Source organism: Microcebus murinus, chromosome 9 (assembly GCF_040939455.1).
Source record: "Microcebus murinus isolate Inina chromosome 9, M.murinus_Inina_mat1.0, whole genome shotgun sequence".
Lineage (NCBI taxonomy): Eukaryota > Metazoa > Chordata > Mammalia > Primates > Cheirogaleidae > Microcebus > Microcebus murinus.
The window spans coordinates 37,605,520-37,628,873 of NC_134112.1; the positions used below are offsets into that span (position 1 = coordinate 37,605,520).

Genomic DNA, 23,354 nt, shown 5'->3' on the forward strand with positions numbered 1-23,354 from the left:
TGTTTTTTTTTGTTTTTTTTTCTTTTTTTTAGACAAAGTTATTGATAGGAATTTTTCCTTTTTTTATGTCACATATATTTATAAGATGCCTATTTATGTTGGGGATGCAGAGATGAGTAAGAGAAAACTAGCAAGCAGAGACTGACAGGTAGACAATTTTGACAGTATATTTGCACTACACTTGGTTTTTACAACATATTTCCACACACATCTCATCTAGTAAACCTTGGAGAGTTGTTTAGCATAGCAGTTAAGTGTGAGGAAGATATTGCTCAGCTGCTACTTTCTGGGTATTTGACAGTGTGTTTGCAATTTTTAAAAACAGCAAATAAATTAGTAACAGCAAAATAAAAGAGCACCAAACCATCCAGAGAAATGGACTCTTCTTGCAACTGTGTTTGAAAAAAATGTTAAGAAGCCCAGACAAATGAACTATTATCTTCCTTCCAAAATACATTCTTACAGTCAATCTCAAAAGTGCATCATTTCTTCATTCAATATGTACACCATGGAGTACTATTCAGCTCTAAGAAACAATGGTGATATAGCACACCTTATATTTTCCTGGTTAGAGCTGGAACCCATACTACTAAGTGAAGTATCCCAAGATTGGAAAAACAAGCACCAGATATATTCTCCAGCAAACTGGTATTAACTGAGTAGCACCTAAATGGACACATAGGTGCTACAGTAATAGGGTATTGGGCAGGTGGGAGAGGGGAGGGGGGCGGGTATATACATACATGGTGAGTGGGATGTGCACCATCTGGGGGATGGTCATGATGGAGACTCAGACTTTTGGGGGGAGGGGGGGAAATGGGCATTTATTGAAACCTTAAAATCTGTACCCCCATAATATGCCAAAATAAAAAAAATAATTAAAAAAAAAAAAAACAGTGCCTAAAATAGGCAGGCTCTCTTATATGGACTGGGGGCACCATTTGGAACAATGTAGGCTTGTAACAGTCTCTCTGACTCCCCAATATCCCAAGGTCCTGATTTCCTAATCCATAGTCCTCTTTAAGAATAAAATATACCTTTTAGGAATTCATACCTTTATAAAAATAAAATAGAAAGGATTATGCCTTGCAATCCTTTTCACTCAAGAATCCGATGTAGTTATTCAACATGGTCAAGGGGGTGTTTCTTTTCTATTCCTAAGAGAAGAGTACACCTCTACTGCAGGCATCCTCAAACTACGGCCTGCGGGCCACATGCGGATGTTTTTGCCCGTTTGTTTTTTTACTTCGTAATAAGATATGTGCAGTGCGCATAGGAATTTGTTCATAGTTTTTTTTAAACTATAGTCCAGCCCTCCAACGGTCTGAGGGACAGTGAACTGGCCCCCTGTTTAAAAAGTTGGAGGACCCCTGCTCTATTGTTTCGTCTCTAACTTCTTTTCCTCATCTGGGCATTGGAATGTAAGGCTCACATGTGGAGGACATTTGCATACTCTGCCAAAGTTAATAGTTACAAAAAGGGAAAACAAATGGTTCCCAATAATTAGCCAACTCTTAATCATTGAGTATTAAAATCAGTGAAGCAGGAAGGTGATTTTTAAAAATACAGAAAAGTGAGCCCTGCCACTAGGAACTCTCAGGTGTGTTCTGGGCAGCTGTGTTTATTGAAAGGTCCCCAGGAGATCCTAGCATTCAACAAGTGTGTGCCAGGTGTGATGTACCCTGAGCAAATCACACCTGGCATGCACAGCAGGGAATCAGTAACATCTAATTATCCAGTGCAGCTCAGCCAGCTATTCTGCTGAGTACAGCCTAGGGGCTTAGCTCAGATTCTTTTCCCTGCCTTATTCCATGGTATTTTGCAAATGATTCTTTTCTTAGCAGAACTGTGAAAGCAAACTTCTAATAATTACATTTTACATTATAGTGAAAGATAGGAAGTAGATCAGAAGTTAGTTTTCTAGAATTTTTCAAACTTACTAGCAATTTTCACAACTGACTTACTCTGTATTTATATAATCATTTAACAGATGTTTATGTTCTCATTACCTTAGTTGTATAAATTACCTCTCCTTTACTTCGAAGAGATTGTATAAAATCCTACTAAATTTGTGTAGCATTTGTAAAACATTATAGGTGCTTGCTAAAATGTATTTTAAAGTGAATTTGAAGATGATAATTTCACAAACATAATTATTATTTAACATAGAATTTTGCAATATTTTATGGATCCCAGAACATTTTCTACGCTATTGCTTTGGCTGGAAGTTTTTATGTGCATATCAATTCACCAGTACATTTAGTTGCATAAAATATCTCTCACCATTGCTTAGAGACTGCAGTTCCTACCTTTAAAATAGTAAAAACATATCCAGGAAATATTCATTAAAATAAAAAATCTTTTAAAAGTGAAGTTTTCTTTTTGAACTAAAATAAGGCTAAATCACTAAAGAAAGTGTTACAGAAAACTTAGCATGAAATGAATGATTTGTTTAATGTAATGCTTTACTCTTGTTATTTTCACCTTCTATTGTGCCACCATTTACATACAAATGACATATTTTCCTATGTACTATGGTCAATTCAAATGAGAAACAAAATAAAATAATGACTTTGTAAATTGCTAAAAGCCAGAATTATAATTATTTAGAGTCATTATTAATTAAAACACTGTTTTCATTCAATCTGATTCATTTTCTATGTTCATTTAAATTGTGGCAGCAGCACATTAAAACTTGCTTTAAAAGTTTAAACAGAATTTTAACCATTTGAACATTTATATTCTACCATGTGTGGATGACGTGTTTAGGACATCTCATTTTAACAGAGCTCCACTATGCTGAAATAAGAATGTGTAGTACTATTAATAAACTGTACTGCCCAACACTTGCTCTATTCAGAAGTATTTGGTTAAGACTACTTCACCACTCTATGAACAGGGAAACGTTGTATTTAATTGGCAGCTTGCTTGACAAAACTCTTCTATAAGTCAATTTACCCTGTTTTCTAGAGGGAGTAGACTTAAAAAAAATTCTGCCTAGAGCTAAAAAAAGTCTCAATTGACATAATAGGTTAATACATATTACTACAACAAAAAGTTTTCACTACAATCTAAATCATTTTATTTATAATACTTTAATTATAGAACTTAAATCTTTCACTAATTTGATTTAAGTGTACGAGACCCTGAAAATTGTAAAGCAAATGCAGTTTCAGAGGCAACTATTTTGCCCTCTACAAACCTAAAGCATTTAACAACTCAACACTAAATGTCATGTATCTTTAGGGAAGGGATATAAAAATTCCCCGTAAATATAGAAGTGTCCATTCAATTTGGAAGAAAATTCACTTAAATTTTGGCAGAAAGTTCTTGAGGCACATATTGCCCATGAACACCCTCTAGTAGATGTATGTGGAACTATAATTAACTCTTAATATACAAACTATTGAAGAAAACCAAAATTACTCTGCATAATTGGAAAAGGAAAAACTAAGGGAATAAAGACATCTGTTAGTAGCCATTAATCTGGTCCACCAGTAACAGGCAATAAAAGCAAGTGAGTGACATTTATAGAAACAACCACATTTGGGGAGGGGAGACCTATTGGTCTCGAAAACCAGAGGTTTCTAAAATTTCCTTTAAACTATGTGATCAGAGTTAATAAGTAAAACATCAAAGTGCAGGCAAACATCATTTGGGGACAGGAAATCAGAGCAAAAATAAAACAATTCTTAGTGATGCCCTTGAAAGGAAGCAAGACTGCAGAGGCTGAGTTAAAAGGAGCACCCAAATCAGCCCATGTGATGTTGATTTATAACATGTACAAAGAATTCACCCTAGACTTGCTTCACTTTTATCCTTTTCTAAGTTATTAGTCTAAATATATCTAAAATTTTATTAAAGCAGAATGTGCAGCCAGACCTCTTCCTCTTCCTTGCTTCTATTGGCTATGTTTTTACTGCATTGAGTTTTCCTTTAGATCTACTTAACCAAATATAGAAATTCATTAAGATATTCCTTTAGCCTGGAGGTCTCTCTTCTTATAAATCTAGTGGTATGCATTACTTTGGAGTAAGGACACATTTATCTGGAACAAAGAAGATTTGGCCCTGCCTTGTCTTTTAAAATAAGCATTTTTGAGTCACAGAAGAGACAAAAGTCTGAAATCCAAAATTGTTTTAATTTAAAAGAAACTTGATTTTTCTAAAGGTTTTTTTTTTTTTGGCAGGAAGTAAGTGAAGATGCTGTCTAGAAAGTGGGTTTTGCATATCAAGAAGCAGGGTCTTGGCCTTAGGGGCTACAGTGTATTACAGGAACTATAGAGTAGACAAGAATATGAAATGGTGCCAGATTGGTTTGTCTGGTCCAAAAAGAAAAAAGCAGTAGGTTGAGGGAACTAGGAAACCAGACCAGAAGCAGTGAAACTTCCAGAAGAGCCCATCCCACTTCCCCTATAACTGATTTGCCCTCCACTCATTCAAAAGCCTGAGCATTAGAGCAGTAATGACTATGGACAGTGTCCAGGATGCTGGGCCAATGGGCATGGGTATGATGTGGATACAGTGTCCCCCAGCTCCAGTGTGGCATGGGGAAAACAAAGCAGAGTTTTCGAGAAGAGTGCAGTAGTGGCTAAGGGAACCAGAAAGAGTCTTGCAGTAGTATGTGACCATGACCTCAGAAGATCAAAGTGAGGCCATGGATATTCTCCAGCAAATATCTTGGGGACAGAGGCCAAAGCCTGAAGCTCAAGAATGAATGGAATGTCTCTGCCTCCATGAAGGTTACAGGTGAGTTAGGACCAGACTCACACTTCCACCAAAATCGTCACACCCTGCCCACAGGCTGTAATATTGCATGTGCACCCCTGTACCTGAGGGATGGAAAAGGGGACAGGTGGGATAAGTTTGAACCACTTTTATGGGGCATGGAGTGATATTTCAATGCATGTATACAATGTGTAATGATCAAATCAGGGTAATAAGCATATTCATCACTTCAAACATTTACCATTTCTTTGTGCTGGGAACATTCAAAATTTTCTCTTCTGGCTTTTTGAAAATATACATGCTATTGTTAGCCATATTCACCCTACAGTGCTAGAGGAACATAGAACTTATTATTCCCTATCTAGGGGTAATTTTGTATCTGTTAGCCAGCCTTTCTCCACACCCTCCCCTTCCTTCTACCTTTTCCAGACCCTAATAACCACAAATCTACCCGCTATTATTACAAGCTCAATTTCTGTAGCTCCCATATATGAGTGAGAATACCCAGTATTTATCTTTCTGTACCTAACTTATGTTGTTTAACATAATGTCCTCCAGGCTCATCCACCTTGCTGAAAATGATGAGATTTCATTATTTTTTATGTCTGAATAATATTCCACTGTGTATATCTACCATATTTTCTTTATTCATGCATCCATTGATGGACACATAGGCTGATTCCATATCTTGACTATTGTGAATAATCCTGCAACAAACATGGGGGTGCTAGTATCCCTTTGATATACTGATATCCTTTCCTTTGGATAAATACCTGGTAGTGGGATTTCTGGATTGTATAGTAGTTCTGTTTTTAGTTTTTTGAGAAACCACCATATTGTTTTCAATAATGGCTGTATTAATTTACAAGCCCACCAACAGTGTATAAGAATTCATCTTTTTCTGCAGTGAGTGGTGGTTCTATTAATAAGATAAGGACAATAAGAGGAGAAATCATTTTCTAGACTTGTTGAGTTTGAGGTTCTCATGACACACATGAGCCAAAATATCTGGGAAGCTGCCTGAAATATTGACATGGGCCTCAAGAAAGAGGTTTGAGCTAGATTATGAAAACAAGATTTACCAGGGGGTAACAGTTGAAGCATTGGGTGAGGATGAGTTTGCTCAAGAACAATACATAAAGAAGAGATAATGATTACAAGTGGAATCCTTAAAAAAAAAAAAATACTTATTAGATGAACAGACCATGCAGGTTAAGCATGACAAAGAGTAGTCTGTAAAGGAAGAAGACAAGGAAGCCAGGAGAGGAGCAAGGGTAAAGAAGATGAGAATGGTCTACAGTGTGGATTATAGCACAAGGATCAAGTGGATAATGACCAAGGTGTCCACTGGATTTAGCACGGGCCATTGATACCCAATGAATGTAGCAAGAATAGTTTCCAAGGAATGAAAGTCAGACAGTGTGGGTTAAAGACTGACTGCTAAATGAGGAAGTGGAGACTGCTTTTTCAAAGCAGCATGACTGAACAGTGGGAAAGGGGGTGACAGATTATATATAAATAGCAAGGAGAGAGTAGAGCAAAGCTGTATAACTGACCAAACAAGTTAATAAGGAAACAATATGCAGAACATCAGGATTAGTAACTCACCACAGGAATTCCTACTCCTGTGAAACATAATTCTTCACTAGTGGCTGACTCTGATATATATTGTGAAGAGTTAACCCCAGATCCCAAGCCTTAAGAATATAGGGTTTTTGTTTTTGGTTTTTTTTTACTATCTTTCACATTCTGCAGTTTCTGATGCTTTGTTGCAGTATTTTTAGATGTGATTTTATTAGTTAACTTACTAGCTAATTTTTAAAAACACTTCCTATCTTTAAAAATAGTGAGAAAATAAAAAATAATAAATTCCCCAATGTGAAAGTGTATAGTTCAAAAGCATTTTCCCAAAAATCCAGTAAATTGCTAAGATCTAGCCATGTTTCATATTATTTTCTGAATATACACTAAATATGAGACAATGCATCTAAATCACTCTCTAAAATATTGATGACTTTCTTCACTTTCAAACTGGTCAAACATAATTTTATTATCTCATGCCTCAGACTGAGGAGGTTATATTGTCATGTCTAGGGAATATTTACTGTAGTATAAAACTTCATAAAAGAAGGAATGTTTCTAAGGTATATGGGATTTCATATTAATAACAGTAAATGTTTATCAAAAAAGCTGACTTCCCTCAAACATGATCCAGATATGGGATTTAGGTTATATCCATAACCTTAGTATTGGCCAGCTGGCTTTAACAGAGTGATGATAGCTTTAGATGTTTAACTGACATTTTTCATACCTGAGTAATAATACAAACTTGGAGAAACTGCACTGGCCTTATTTTGTGCTCTCTAATGCAGAAAGTGGTCTTTAAAGAATTACTACTATTAAAATGACTACTATTGAAATATTATGATACATAAAGTTTTAGTTCCACATCCTTCTTTGTTTACTGCAACACACCCCAAAAATAAAGTCACTAAGCTAATCACAAGACCTTATGACCATTTAGAAACTTCTGGCAACATACCAACTGGTTAATGGTTAGTAACATAAACACAGATCTTGTGAGCATTTGTTTCAGCGTATGTAGGAATCCAATTCTTGATTCCTACTAAGGTACCCTTTAGAGTGTAGGAACTTCCGTAATTTAAGAGATAACCCGACCCAAGTACCTCTGCAATAAAATCATTCCAAACCTCTCTTTTATGAGGCATGAGAGCAGATGAGAACCTGAGAGTTATTAAAGATAATCAACTATATAAAATGAAGATAACTGACCATTAAGTAGATGAATGTCCTTGAACCTTAGAGACTCTGTCCCTATTATGAGTCTGGATTTGTGGGTCACACTCCCACAAGCTGACACTACCTATGGGAAGAGTGCATATATCACTGGAACTATAACAAATCTATCACAACACCTATCTAGCCCATTGTGAAAACTCAATATTTGTTCCACAAAATAATGTATGGTTCAGTGAATACCACTACTTTTAGTAGAATCTTAGTAGATTAGGCATCATCAATTCTGAATTCAGCAGATTCTGAAACTGTTGCAAGACACTGTATTACAGTGCCATGCCATCTTATATACTACTAAGTTACCTTAGTGTGGTGAACAGAATGTGAACTAGGAATAGAAAAATGTGGGTCTCATCCCAGGTCACCAAACAACTGGTATGAATGTAATGACGTCTTGTAAAGCTTTTGTTTCCCCTTTGAAACTGGGATAATAACTGACATTTCCTAGATGTGATTGTGGGTCAGATGCTGAATCACAGTCAGCTAAGGATAGAAGTGACACCAGAAATCAGAGTCAAGATGTAAAAATAAATAAGGAAGTTAAGATTCAGATGTTAATGATTTGCCAATGATCAGAGTAGTTCATTGGAAAGTTAAAGTAGAAGCTATTCATGATAATTAAGTAGATTATTGCATGTATGTAGCAATTACATTATAAATAAAAAGATTTTTTAGAAATGAAATTCTTTCAACATCACTGTGTTCCTCCTGTTTAGGGGCCCTAGAGATCATCTAATCAAACACCTACATTGACAGATGAGAACTTGAGATTATAGTATTATAAATGAGAACTGTCTCCTTTTTCTAATAAAAAAAAAGTCATTTCATATGTAAAAACACCTTATACATTATAAAGGGCTTTAAAATATAAGTGGTGAACATGAGGGTTGAGATAGACAGCTATTGCCCCTAGGCTTTGAGAGACTGAATGCTGTAATTGGTTTTGGAACTGCGTGGCTTGATGATACCTGTGAGCATCTGTTTGCATAAGTTATGTCTTTATTTCTTTATTTATGGTACAAAGGAATGAAGGGATGGAGTAATATCTGTTTTCTGATTCGATCTGAGGTCAGGACTTAAGCCTGCCTGTTAGGAGAATGAATTAGCTTTTGAAGTTGAAAGGATTTTTCCATGAAATTTATTGTGAGATTCAGAAAAATAGTCCTGCCATTTGGGGTGTAGATGTCTAAGTGTGATACTAAGAATCATACTTGGGGCATTCATATTATTATGATCTCAACTGTGCACACAAGATGGTGTAACTCAAGTGAGCCAGATTATGTATTAGCAGTAACAAAACCATAGATACACCCTGACTTACAGAAACTGAAGGAGTTTATACCTCGGGGTCATTTTCCAAACCATTTGTAACTTTTGTACATTTAATCTCTGTGCTGTTGTCAAATTAATATTGCTTAAACAGAATTTTGTGTAGCTCTGTCTTCAGAATCCTTTGTGCCCTTCCCCTACGCACATGGCAATAAACACTTCTGGCATCTTGGCTGCTTTATCCCCAAATACCACCCAAGTAGATGCAGTAAAACAAAATGCTATGGTGGTGATCGGATATACCAGGAGTCTAATCCTGGCTTCATAGTTTCCTGGCTAAGCAACCTCGAGGAAGTTCTGTAGACAATCCAAGCATCAAGCTAACTGAAGCAGTACAGGACGGGGCATGTCTCTGTACAATGCTTGGCCCAGAAATGTTAGCAATGATACACGTTTTTTTTTTTAGTAGTAGGGATGGATGTCTTTTTATTTCTACCATCAAAACCTTACATACTTTTAAAGCTGCAACTTAAATTCTACCTACTAGCATCTAGCACAAGGCCTTGCAATAGTACTTCTTTATCGTGATGATAACAACTGATTATAAGTAAACCTGATATTAGAAGGGACTCTTTTCCTGGAAAAAAATCTTAGGTCAGATATAGTATGCTATTGCCTATGCCATCAAGATTATAACTGATATTTGTATTTGTGCCTTTTCTTGTAACAAACTTAAATATAATTGATAAATGTATGTTGTGTGTGTGTATATATGTGTGTGTGTTTGTGTATTGGTTTTGTGTTGTGAAGGAATATTTGAAAATATAGCTTCAAAATTCTTCAGGTGGCTATTTAAATTCTAGAAACTTTGATTGCTGGGGGAGTCAATTTCCCCCTTAAGCTATGCTTTCCCACACACAATTAAGGACAAAATAGGGCCAAGCGAGGTGGCTTATGCCTGTAATCCTAGCACTCTGAGAGGCCAAGGCGGGTGGATTGCTCAAGGTCAGAAGTTCGAAATCAGCCTGAGCAAGTGCAAGACCCTGTCTCTACTAAAAATATAAATTAATTGGCCAACTAAAAATATATAGAAAAAATTAGCCAGGCCTGGTGGTTCATGCCTGTAGTCCCAGCTACTTGGGAGGCTGAGGCAGAAGGATTGCCCAGGAGTTTGAGGTTGCTGTGAGCTAGGCTGACGCCATAGCACTCTAGCCCGGGCAAAAGAGTGAGATTCTGTCTCAAAAAAATTAAAAAAAGACAAAATAATTAGAGGAAGCTCTGTTCAGAGAGAAAGGGAAATATATCGAATATTATTCAATCTCTGTTCTATGGTAGGAAGAACTAAATCACCACTCTGTACTAAATCTATCAAAGAAATAAAAACTTTGAAGTTCCACTTTATGTGTCATTTAAATATTTGCCAATTACTATGTCATACAATCGCATCTCACATAAACATGAACCCTTTCCTGTGTGCAGAAAATAGAAAAAGTGATTGTCTTCAATGACATGTCCATTTGATTTGATCTGAGAACAATTCACGGTCCTGTAGACGTCTACGTGCGCACATGAAACTTACGGTGCCAAGGTCAATGATGAAGCAGTCGCCCTTGTTGAAACTGTCCCAGCTGAGGGGAACTTCTGTGGCCCTGACCACTCTCCTGCCCTTCACATGCAGCAGCCTCTGGGCGGTCAGGTCGTTGGTGAGAACGTGATTCAGTCCAGACGCCACACCCCCAGCCTGATCAAGAGAGGAAAGACACAACACAGAACAAAGAGAAAACTGGTGAGGCTTCCAACCAGACAAGGCAAAGCATAATACCAAAGTGTTTATGCCAACACTGTGCCTGTCAGGCCAAGATAAAATAGCTACCTGTCACATGTGAAAAGTTAAATATAAAAAGAGAATTCCTTGGTAAATCAACAAGTTGGTTTATTTGGTCTTATTCTCTCTGTTTTAACAATTGAACTAAAAATTGAAAATATTTACTGAGAACCTTCAGTGTATAAAACACTGCTGCATAAACAAAGAGAAGCAGCCATGGCTCTTGCCCTTTGGGCGCTAATGATTTCAAGCCATTAATGAGTGAGAAGGCAAACAAAGATTTCAGGCAAGAAAGTGAAAGGAGGCTAGAGGCGAGGAGTCAGAGGTAACAGGTACTGGTGACAGCAGACAGAGAACAAAGCATCCAAAATTCCCATGTCACAGTGTTAGGATGGAGAAGGGGAATTGAGTACCGGCCAGGGATAGGCTGCTCCTATGCATGGTCCTTGTTTTCACATTTCAAAAATAATCATGTTTTCTTTATTTTCTGGTAAACAGAGTTTGCCAAATACGCTAGGTCTGAGTATTTTTACTTTAAGTCAGGAGAGGTGCAATATCTTGGTTGCACATCCCAACCACAACAAAACAAAACAAAGTAAATAAAATACAACTGCACTGAGTTAAAGAAATGCTGAATTATAAGCTTAGACATGGAATCTTTAAAAAAAAAAAAAAAGAAAAGAAATGCTGAATTAAAGAATTTTAGCTGTATCAATTATATTTTCTTATATCATTTGCAATCATCTTTTATCTTTTCTTTTTTTTTTTTCTAATTAAATGTTTGGAACCATTTCTTTATTTCCACAATTAATTATAAGGTAATGTGCCTAACTGAGTTACAGTATAAACAAAACTCTGTCATTGATAGATCAAAGGCCTCTATAATAATGGTAGGAAAAATTAGCCCTCTTAACCAATCTATAAAATAAGCCAACTTTCAAGTTTATTATATAAACATATATAGTGAATCCAAAAGATGAGGTTAGACTGCACATGTAGTCATTAGCACACTCTTTTAATTTTAATTGACTTTAAATTTTCTCTCTTCTCCAGGAAAAGGCCCTAATGAACAGAAAAGTTTCGTTATTACAGGTCAAATGTTGATTTTAGGACAATTATAACTTCAAATTTTAGGAAATATATGATAATTTCCTATCCACAATTTCATGAGATTGCCACATTTCTTAACTTAATGAACTAAGTATTATAAAACAAAAATCAATGTAAGTTTCAATCTTGGCAATTTTAATTTTTAAAAAATAAGTAGAAGTACATTGTGATTTGCTAAAAACATAAGAACATTGTGATCTAAAAATGTTATAAAATATAGAGTAGATTTAGACTGAAGATACATATATATAACATTCAGGCTAATTTCATAGGGTGAGCCTACAGAGTGATATAGTCTGAAAATTTAACATAATTTTTAAAAAATAATTTGTCTTTAATATTTGATGCCACAAATGCACACAATAAATACTATATGTTGCACATGTCTGTAAGTAATTCTTGTGTGAATATTGTTTGCATTAACCCTAAAAGCTTCCAGCCTTTTTCTACTTTCACAAGACAGAACAAAAGCAAAATGAATAATCTTCTGAACTAGTGGTACCAGGTTTGCTGGCTGATAGATGTCTGATGAACACTTTCTACAATCATGGCTGAGGGCAGGGTCTTGTTCAGCTTGGGAAAGGTATGTCAGCCAGAGACTTAATATAAGTGAGCAATGGTAAGTAATAGTCTTCTATATCCCCTTCTCGGGCCCTAAAAGACCTCAGAGAGAAAAGACACAAGTCAATCAAATGAGATACAAAGATGGTCTTAACGTTTCCTAGCCAAATCTTTACATTACATATGGCAACTAAATGTGATTTTTGCAGACTTTGGAATGGTAGGCTTTGTCAAATTTTGCACATCGCAGATAGACACAATGCCTTGTTTTATAGAGTATTCTTAAAAATTTGTCCCAGTATTTGAACCATTTATGTATGTTGAGAGTATCAGAGCATAATGATTAGCAGCTTAGGCTCTGGAGTCAGATGGTCACCCACTCACATAATAGCTATGAGATCATGACAATTACATAGCCTCTGGAAGTTGTGATTTACTTATCTTAATAGAATGGTAGCTATAGAAACTGCATAGAAACTGCAACACAAAGTTGCTTGTATTAAATGAGATAATGTGTGTGAAGTGATTAGCATATTCCTATAAGCTTCGAACTACTAATGGGATGAAATTAAGCATAATAAAGTCATATTTGCTCTTCTGGGTGTTAAATTATCTCTGCGTCCACATTTCTTATCAAGTATTGTTGCAAGTGCACGTGTTGCCATCTGCTCAATGTCACCGATGATAAGATAGTGGACTCATTTTCTTGCTGATAAATTTGACCTCCATTTGCAAAAATCATCTTTCTAAAACACATTAATTTGTGGTGGTTTTACTGTTGGTAACTAGAAGATAATTATCCAATAACTGTAAGATTACTTTTATCATGTCCACTTTCAAATATGTATCTAGAAATTTTATTGCAAAAGTCTTGTTAATAGCCAGCAGGATTAATAACACAAGTCTCTACTGATTGATTAGTACTCTGTAGCTGCAGTACCCAACCCTCAGGCCACGGACCACTACTAGTCTATGGCCTGTTAGGAACCAGGTAGCACGGCAGGAGGTGAGTGAGTGAAGCTTCATCTGTATTTACAGCTGTTACCCGTCACTTACATCATCACCTGAGCTCTGCCTCCTGTCAGATCCGTCACTGTCTCCCATCAACCCCAGTTGGGATCGTCTAGTTGTAGGAAAACAAGCTCAGGGCTCCCACTCATTCTGCATTATGGTGAGTTGTATAATTATGTCATTATATATTACAATGTAATAACAATAAAAATAAAGTGCACAATATATGTAATGCACTTGAATTATCCAAAACCATTCTCCTACCCCACTCTGTGGAAAAATTGTCTTCCATGAAACCAGTCCCTGGCACTAAAAAGGTTGGGGATGGCTGCTCTGTAAGTATTTTATTACTTAATTTAATCCTTAATCATTACAACACCTGTATGAGAAAGCTGTTATAATACCCTTGCACGTTTAAAGAAATTTAGCACAGAAACCTCAAGCATCTGCCTTAAAGCAAACAAGTCCTATGTGGCAGAAATGGGTTCGAAACTGGGTGATGTCGCAGCAACCTGCTTTTGGAAACTCCAAGACCCGGCCCATTTAAAATGTTCGGTTTATTAACATAAAGGAAGTTTCAGGATCATTTGACATAAACTGTATGAGCTCATGTCAATTAAATACAATGAGAGATAATAGTTTTAGATTTAGGATGCTTAACAGCCTAGAGTGAAATAATGATTTCAAGAGAGATAAGAGAATATATACGTGTTTTGTCCTAATCTCAATGGTATCACAAAATATTCAACCGAGGCTCTGAACAGGGAAAGGTAGAAATAAACCCCGGCATCTTAATAGGCAAATTTGGTATTATAGACAGAATTATAGTTTACTTCTAAGGGTTCAGATCCACACTAGGCTGACATGCTCAAGGGGCAGGGCAGTAGGATGTGCAGAACATCTGCTGGAGTATGTTTGCTTTTGGAAAGGCTTGTTTCTGAAATGTTTGTCTGGGGAGGGTGTTCCTCACACTCTAACTGAACACATATGGTGGAGTCAGGGGCGGGAATGGTGAAGGAGGGTCAGTCTGCAAAGGTCACTGGGAGAGTGACAGAAAAAAGCCTGCCTTACGGAGATAGAACTGTTTAACTATTTGTTTTGTCTGTTTATTTTCAGAAGTAAAGTCGATACGTTGGTGTTTCAGACCAATATCCGTAAATTGTGTGTGCTTATGTATGTGTGTATTTACATGTGTATTTGAGTTTATGTGGCTGAACCACACATATTTTCCACTCAGTGGTTTCAATTGCATCATTTCTAAGATCAAACCACACACTATTTGGGAAACGTATGTATAGTTCTTTGTAGTAACTGAAATTATAATTGTTATAGATACTGTATTAAGATATTACAGAACAATTGCCATTCCAAAGGCTTGAGTTACTTTCAGCAAATTCAGAGATTCTCTAGAATGGCAAAAATGAAAACTGTTAAGACTCAAGTTACCATATTTAATTACTGAAATAACTTTACAAAATATTAAAGGGCCTTCTTGTGAAGACATAACTGAAACCGGGAGGCCGAGGTGGGCGGACTGCTTGAGGTCAGGAGTTTGAAACCAGCCTGAGCAAGAGCAAGACCTAGTCTCTACTATAAATAGAAAGAAATTAATTGGCCAACTAATATATATAGAAAAAATTAGCTGGGCATGGTGGCGCATGCCTGTAGTCCCAGCTACTCGGGAGGCTGAGCCAGCAGGATTGCTTGAGCCCAGGAGTTTGAGGTTGCTGTGAGCTAGGCTGACACCATGGCACTCACTCTAGCCTGGGCAACAAAGCAAGACTGTGTCTCAAAAAAAAAAAAAAAAAAAGACATAACTGAAAGCTCTTAGCTTTCTTAAAAATATTATCCTAACAAATTAAGTCAAGTTAGTAGATTTCTCTTATTGCACCATACATTCCACATTTATTGAACGCCTATGTGTCTGGCAGGTACTGGAGAGATAGCAGCAAATAAAACAGATTTAAACAAAGACAAAACAAGACAAAAAAAACACTGCCCTCAATAAACTTTCATTTTATGAAGACATGTGGTATGGATGAACAGGAGGAGAAAGGGGTTCATAATGGACACTGCTTGAAAGAGCTGCTTACCTTGTATTTCAGGCCTCCTTTGAAATAGCCAACAAAATCAGTAGATTCGTAGCCTTGAAGTTCTCTGCTTTGCACTGGCTTGCCACCCAGATAGTCATCCATCTGAACAGTGAAGATGGCAGCTGCTGTGCTCTCATCCTGGGAGCACTCCTTTCCTGAAACAGCAAATGAGAGCACCTCAATAATCAAGCGAGAAAAAGGACTAAGGCAGAATTTCTGCTATAAATTAGAAATTTTCAACTCATTTATTAATAGGACAGTCTTCTACAGAAAAATCTTGTAGCAGAAACAGTATGATATATTATTTTGATAATAACTAAAAAAATTGTTTTTGTTCCTCCTTTTTTCAGTTTCTTAAAAAAATTTTTTAAAAGAAACATTGTTGTCCAAATGTGCTAAGAAAGATATAACAATAAATTCAGGTGAGCACTCATTTGGTACAGTCAATGATACCAGGCTATGCAAATATTTTGCAATTGGTTTAGCCTTTATTAGCATCAATCCTTAAGCTTCTATAATATCAGTATGTTAATTAGTATTTGGGAGGAATATGAACATCATGGGCCATAATTAAATAATTTCAGGGAAGCAAGTGGATTTTAGAATAGGAAAATGAATACAATTTGATCTTAACCTCTATTTCGTTTGAATGAAATAATCTCTGAAGGAAAAGGGAGAGTAAAGGAACCAGCATGCTAGCATTTATTAACTGTTATTGTAGGTAGTATTGTCCCAGGGATTTAACATGCAACATACATTTAATTTTCACAATGGTAATACAGATCATATCCAAGGTCGAACAATTCCTCAGAACCAGCGTCTGCAGTGAACATGGTCAGAGCAAGGACAGTACTGAGAGAGACTCAAATTTTATTAAAAAACACTTCAAACCTCTTACTGCATCTGAGCTGTATACAAATCATAAATGATTCTAGAAATAATAGGTAACGTTTATACATTTATACTACCTTTACTATGGCCAGACACTGTGCTAGTGTATTACATGGATGATCTCATTTAGCCCTCAAACAAACCCATGAAGCAGAAGCTATTTTCTCCCACGTTACAAAAGAGGAAATGGAGGCTTACAGAGACTGAGTCACTTTTCTGAGTTCATAAAGGGGACTTTTAGCAGAAAAGGACACAGACTCAGGTTTGTGTGATTCTGAAGCACAGGCTCTTAGAAACTACAATATGCTAGTAGATATTTTTAATACTCAGACTCTCATTAATACTAAAACTTCGTGGTGATCAGAGTATGTTCGTTTCCCCCATGGATAACTAACTGATGCATAAAACTTTAGAAGCTGTAAGAATATAATAGTTCACCTGAACAACCATGAGAATATTCGCCAATGTTTAAGGAAGGAAATCAGTTAGCTATATTAAAAAAAGAATAAGATTTCTTTACAATTCCTCTCTTGCTCTAAAAGGAGACCTGAATAGCAAATATCTTCTGAGGGGAAAATATCAGTATAGAAGTATACTTGACACAGTAACAATTTTGTGACCTTGCTGTGGTTGACAAAGGTAAGTATTTAACACACAAACAATTTTGCAGTCTGAAAAGACTCTACTGTCATTCTTCTGCCCATTTTCCTAACCCTAACTAGGAATACCAATTAAGATATAGTTGTACATTTTGTACACAGATGCTTAAAAAGATAATCTCAAACCAAGGTTAATATCAAATGTGTTAAAGATGATGTATTTGACATAAACATTCTTACTTGACTACAACTTGAAACCGGAATCTCTTTAGATAGATGTAAATGGACAGGCATGAAGTTAATGAATGACCTGGAAGTAAATTAATTAAATTATGCTTTCATTTGCTGATGCTTATATAATATGCTAAGCCAGGGGATATCAGTATGAATAAACCAGAGTCCTTGCCCAAAAGAGGTTGAAAGGTCTTAACCACTTTGGTACGAGCGTCAACTATAGTCAATAGCCACAGGTGAACGCGCATAGCCGAGCGTCGACTGTAGCGTTAATAACAAAACTTCTACAACAGTACTCCAAATCAAGGCAATACAACCCTTATACTGCATCAGAAAATCTCATGCGTTTTAGAGAAAGACATTTTCCAGCACCTTGCAATAGTGATAAAACAAAAAGGAAAAATCCATTAAGAAGATGTAGTGTATGCTCAAAAAACAATAAAAGGTACAGTACTAGATACTATTGTAAACAATGTAATGTTGGCCTATGTGTAGCCCCATGCTTCGAAATTTATCATACCAAAGAATAAAATTTATCATAATATTCAAAAACTTGCCTTATTTCTTTATGATATGAATGAAATAAAACTATAATTTTGAATTGATTTTTCTAATTTTTCATTTATCAAAATAAAATTGTGAACATTTAAAAATAACATAATAAAAACATATATGCATATGTTACCTATTCTGATTTACATTACAGGTAAAGCTGCCTGTAAAGTAAAACAAGCTTTCAGTGCTTTAAAGCTTTCCTCATCACACAAGAGCAAAACGGATTCGTCACCAATGCACAGCACAAACTATTGTGGAGACTATATGAGTGCCGGCTGTGGGCAAGGTTTCTCGGCCGGTGAGCACCAAAGTGGTTAATAAAGCGAACCTCAGCCTACAAATGTGAAAATTAGAATCAAATTCAGTTGTATCATGATGGAATTCTAGGAACTTATAAACTTTGTGTATGAACTCCGCTTATGAATTCATTTGGTTTTCCCCTATGAATTCTGATGACATTTGTTGTTTCCCTATGCTGATTTTACCAATGTCTTTTATGTTCTGTTATTTGTATTACATTATATTATATTGTATATATGCTGAAAACTTCCTGAAGTTGTTTTGGGAATATGATGATTTTATATATAAAATATAGATAAAAAGTGAGGCTGAAAACTAGGTTAAGCCAGACATGGTAATATCTGGAAGTCGGCCGGGTGTGGTGGCTCACACCTGTAACCTAGCAGTTTGGGAGGCTGAAGCAGAGGAGTTACTTGAGGCCTGCAGCTGCAGACCAGCCTGGGCAACTTGGCAAGACTCCAGCTCTACAAAAAATAAAAAAAATTTTAGCTGGGTATGGTGGTGCACACTTGTAGTCCTAGCTACTTGGGAGGCTGAGGCAGAAGGATGGCTTGAGCCCAAGAATTAGAGGCTGCAGTGAGCTATGATTGGGCCACTACACTCCAGCCTGGGTGACAGAGCAAGACCTGTCTCAAAAAAAAAAAAAAAAGAAAGACAAGAAAAACAAAAAAAAAACAACAATAGCAACAAAAAAGCTAGGTTAATCCAACACTTCTTCATGCTAAAAAAAAAAAATTAGCCAAAATAAGAAAAGAGAGGAACATCCTCAACTTGATAAATAGCATCACAAAAAACATAGAGCTAACATAATACTGAATGGTGGAAGACTAAATGCTTTCCTCATAAGATCAAGAGCAATAAGGTGAGAAAAAGAAATAAAAGGCATACAGATTAGATATGAAAAAATAATAAATATGCATTTAAAGATAACAGGATTGTTTACATAGTAAATTCTAAGGATTCCACCAAAAATACTACTCCTAGAAATAAAAAGTCCATTCAGCAAGATAGCAAGACACAAGATTAATCAGGAAAAAAAATCAACTGCATGTTTATGTAAAAATAATGAATATGCAGAAACCCAAATTAAATGCATAATACTATTTATAATAATACTCTAAGGAAACTGAAATACTCAGGCAAAACATGTACAGGATCTGAATGCTGAGAATTATAAAATGGCAATACGAAAATTCAAAGAAGACCAAAATAAAAGTAAAGGCTTAGTACATTCATGGATTTTAAGATTCAACATGATAAAGATGCCAATTCTTCACAAATTGATCGATAGGCCTAATACTGTTCTTATGAAAATAACAGTAAGGCTTATTGTATACACATAGAAGTTTATTATACAATCTATATAATGAGGCATAGACCCTAGAGTACCTAAAATAATCTTGACAAAGCAACATAAAGTGGGAGGAATCACTCTACCCAAAAGTAATGTTTACTTTATAGCTACAATAATTAAAGTGGAATTGGTGAAGGATAGACACATAGATCAATAGACTCAGTTTCCCCCAATGGTAACGTTTTGTAAAATTGTAGTATAGTTTAGTATTCTATAGTATACTAATATGTAGTACAGTATAGAGCAGAATATCACAACTAGGATATTGACATCAATCCAATCTCCTATCTTATTCATATTTCTCTAGTTTTACTTGTACTCACTTACATGTGTGTGCATTTAGCTCTATAAAATTTCATCACAGTTATAAATTCATATATGTGCCATCACAATAAAGATGCTACATAGTTCCACCAAAAAGATTCCTCATGCTGCCCTCTTATAACTACACCCACCTTCTACCTGCACCACTCGCTCCCCAACCTATCCCCAACCTCTGGCAGCAACAAATCTAAAATTTTGTCATTTAAAAAAATGTTATATAAATGGAATCATGTAGTATATGGAACCTTTTAGTTAGGTTGTTTTTTTTTTTTTCAATCCGCATAATTCCCTGGAGATTCATCCAATTTGTTGTGTGTATTAATAGCTTGTTCCTTTTTACTGCTAAGTAGTACTCCTTTGTATAGATATATCACAACTTGTTTAACCAGTCACCTGTTAAAGTGTATCTTGGGCTGATTTCAGTTTCTGGCTATTCAAATAAAGCTGCTAAGGTCATCTGTGTGTAAGTTTTTGCATGAACAGAAATTTTCACTTCCCCAGAATATGTGCTCATGAATGTAGTTGCTGGGTCATTTATGATAGTTGGATGTTTAGTTTTGTAAGAAACTACTAAACCCTTTTCAGAGTGCTGTACCATTGTACATCCCCCGTGCCCCAGTAATGTAAGTTATCCAGTGTCTCAGCATTCTCTCCAGCCCTTTTTATAAATTCCTTTTATTGTAATCCAATCCTGTGGATTTCCAGTGACTTGCAAAAGGCCTAGCACAGAGTAGTCACAGGATAAAGTTATGTATGTTGCTTTAAAATCTATTTATGCAAAGTTAAAACCGGCAAAGAGAAAGAGTGAGGGTAGATATTGGTAGCATAAGTTGGGGATGTGACAGAGAGCGGTTTTACCAGCTGGCCTTGCTCATCGACTTGGTGCTATAAGGAGCCAGATGCAGACGGTAGATGCATTTAAACCACTATGTACAAACCTGGGATTTTTTAAAGAAGGACTAATGCCAAAACTTCTAAATTATATGCAACAAATTCTTATTTTCCTTACATTTAAGCGCACAATGTTAATGCAAAGTGGTACATAAAGTAATCTGAGCTATGCCAGGGTGTTATGGAAACACTGAGGAAGAAACCTGGAAAGATCACTCTCCTTCAGTCCTCTCTCATTGTAGGTACAACTTCTTCCTGGTTCCCATTCTGACTCCTATTTAGCCTGTTTCATCATTTCTGTGCTATGCACCTTTTTTAAATCCCATTTTGACTCTACCTTCACTTATCTTCCTTCCAACTGATGTCCTGATTTCCTTTAATCAAATGTTCTTTTCCCCTGAACTTTCAGCTTTCCTTCCTAGAACTTTCTCTCAATCTGTCTCTGATTAATCCTTATGGATTCATCCTAATTTAGATATTACAGTAGACTATTTCTGATAAAATTCAGTTTGCTTAGGGAACTGAAGTAGGAAGAACTGCTGAAATATTTTACCTTAAGCTTTTCCATCTCCCTGTGATTTCCTCTTAAAACAAGAACCCTCCCAATTACTCTGCTTCCCTTGTTTTCCCTCAAGGCTTCTCTGTTTTCCCCATAACCACAAACATTTGTGTGTCTTTCACAGTAGTTACCATATTTTACTGGTGTTGTATCATTTTTTTGTCTTATTGCACCTTTAAGATGATGAAACTTAAGAAAAGTTTCATAAATTATTCATATGCAAAAGTACATTACACAGTGGTGGGCACATTGATATTTACTGAATAAATTAGCTTGATATTAACATACTATTGACTTCAGTTTTAGCATATCTTTAAGATCCTAAATGTTCCTACCCAAATAATTTTTTTATTATATTTTTGAAATTGACAAGCATTAAGTGAATAATTAAGAGCTGAAATGAATCTGTAAACTGCACAAAAACAGTGCTTAAGAAATCTACTTGTGTAAGAAAGAATTTATAGAATTAGAGAACTGTGTTCAAATCCCATTGCAGTCTTCTGACAAAATCAAACTTAACTGCTGTCTACATTAACATATGGAATTCTTTCACATTTTAATTCACCCAAATGGCAAATATGCATTTCAGACACTCTTATTCATCCCAGATCCAAGTTCTGGATGGAAAGACTTCAGTGTGGACATCATTAATCTATCTGGTATCATTCATTTTTGAACATAGGTTATATATTAAGGTTTCAGTGTTTTCTGGTATAAAATATAAATGGATTACTGTGTATTATAACATTATAATAGGAATAATGACCATGCATTGGGAAACCAAAATCAGTTTAGAACCTCAAGACTGAGCCTTCTCAGCTTCCTCAAGCTAACACAATTTTTCGACACCAAATGCTATAATTTTAAGTTCTATCTTCATTCTATCTTCTTTTTATTTCTCAATTTCTCAAGTGCCTGTTCCAGGTATTTGCCCATGTTTAGAAGTCACTACTCAGTGTTTTCTACTATTTTGTTTGTTAAAATCTTAAAATTTTAGAAAGAAAATTGTTGGCTTTCAGGAATTTAAGAACGTGTGTGTGTGTGTACAGGTGCGTGTGTGATTTTGTGTGTTTACCTTCTTAGGAATAAAAATAAACACAAGCACAGTGGAGGTGAGCTAGTTTTAAAAGGCAAAAGGACTCGGGGAGCTCCAGGGAGAAAAGATTACTTGAGCTCAGGAGTTCCAGACCAGCTTGAGCAAGAGCAAGACCTGTCTCTACTAAAAATAGAAAAATTAGTGGGGGGGGGCGTAGCGCGGGGGGCTTATGGCGCCTATCTGTAGTCTCAGCCACTCAGGAGGCTGAGGCAGGAGGACTGCGGGAGCCCACGAGTTTGAGGTTGCAGTGAGCTATGATGATGCCACTGCACTCTAGCCTGGAGCAACAGAGCAAGAATTTGTCTTAAAAAAAAAAAAGAAGGTAACAGGCTCAGATAATAGGCATGTTGTTAGACAGGGTGTGCCTACTGGAGCAAGACCTCATGAAGGTACAGGGTGGACATTTAGGATGTTTACTAGTAAAAGTAGAAGGTGGAAAAAGTAGAACACACAAGGCCCAGTGTCCTGAAAGCCTGGCAGGAATGCAACCCAAAATAATTACTACTGCTGAAGGGGCCATTCTGTTCCACACTGCATCCTTGTTAAAACATAAATAATAAATTAATAAATAGTAACAAGGCAGCTTATCTAAATAAATACACAAATCAGCCATATAGAACTATTTATTTATACATATAATGTCTGTATTTTTTTTTTCCTGTTTCCATCCCAAGACACTAGCTCCCTGATAAACAGGAGTTTCTGTCTGCCAAACCTGGCAAGCAGCGAGGTGCAGGCAGAATCCTGTTAGAAAGAGGCCCAGAACACTAATCCCTGCAAGTAATAGAGAAATATAAACTGGTGCCCAAAGGCAACAAATAAACATAAATTTATGAAGAGGGGGAAGGACTTCTTGCCAACTGCGGCAGACACCCACAAACTTGTTTGACTTCCTCCCCATCTTGACAGGGAAACCAGGACTGAACTTGTGGGAAGGTGAGCGGGACTTGGCCAGCGCCGCCGGGTGCGCAGGGACAGCGCTCCTGGGCGACAGTGGCGTTCGGAGATGGGAAGGTGAAAGAGGCAGAAGCCTGAGGACCAGCCTCAAAAAGTCCAGGAACTGGACTTGACAAAGGTCAAAGCCAGCTGGATAAATCTGCCCGGGACTTCCCCGCGCCGCACGTCTGTAGCGGGCGGG

General features: G+C 36.4%; 1 protein-coding gene across 1 annotated transcript in view; it reads right to left on the bottom strand.

Annotated features, from left to right (window-relative positions):
* The window catches only part of SCIN (scinderin), a 72,139-nt gene that overhangs the window by 48,343 nt on the left and 442 nt on the right, over positions 1–23,354 (bottom strand). Inside the window, exons 2-3 of the mRNA XM_012757169.3 lie at positions 15,414–15,568; positions 10,393–10,554 (exon numbers count right to left, since the gene is read on the bottom strand). Of these exons, the coding sequence (XP_012612623.1) occupies positions 10,393–10,554; positions 15,414–15,568 (317 nt within the window). The remainder of the gene's footprint in view (positions 1–10,392; positions 10,555–15,413; positions 15,569–23,354) is intronic.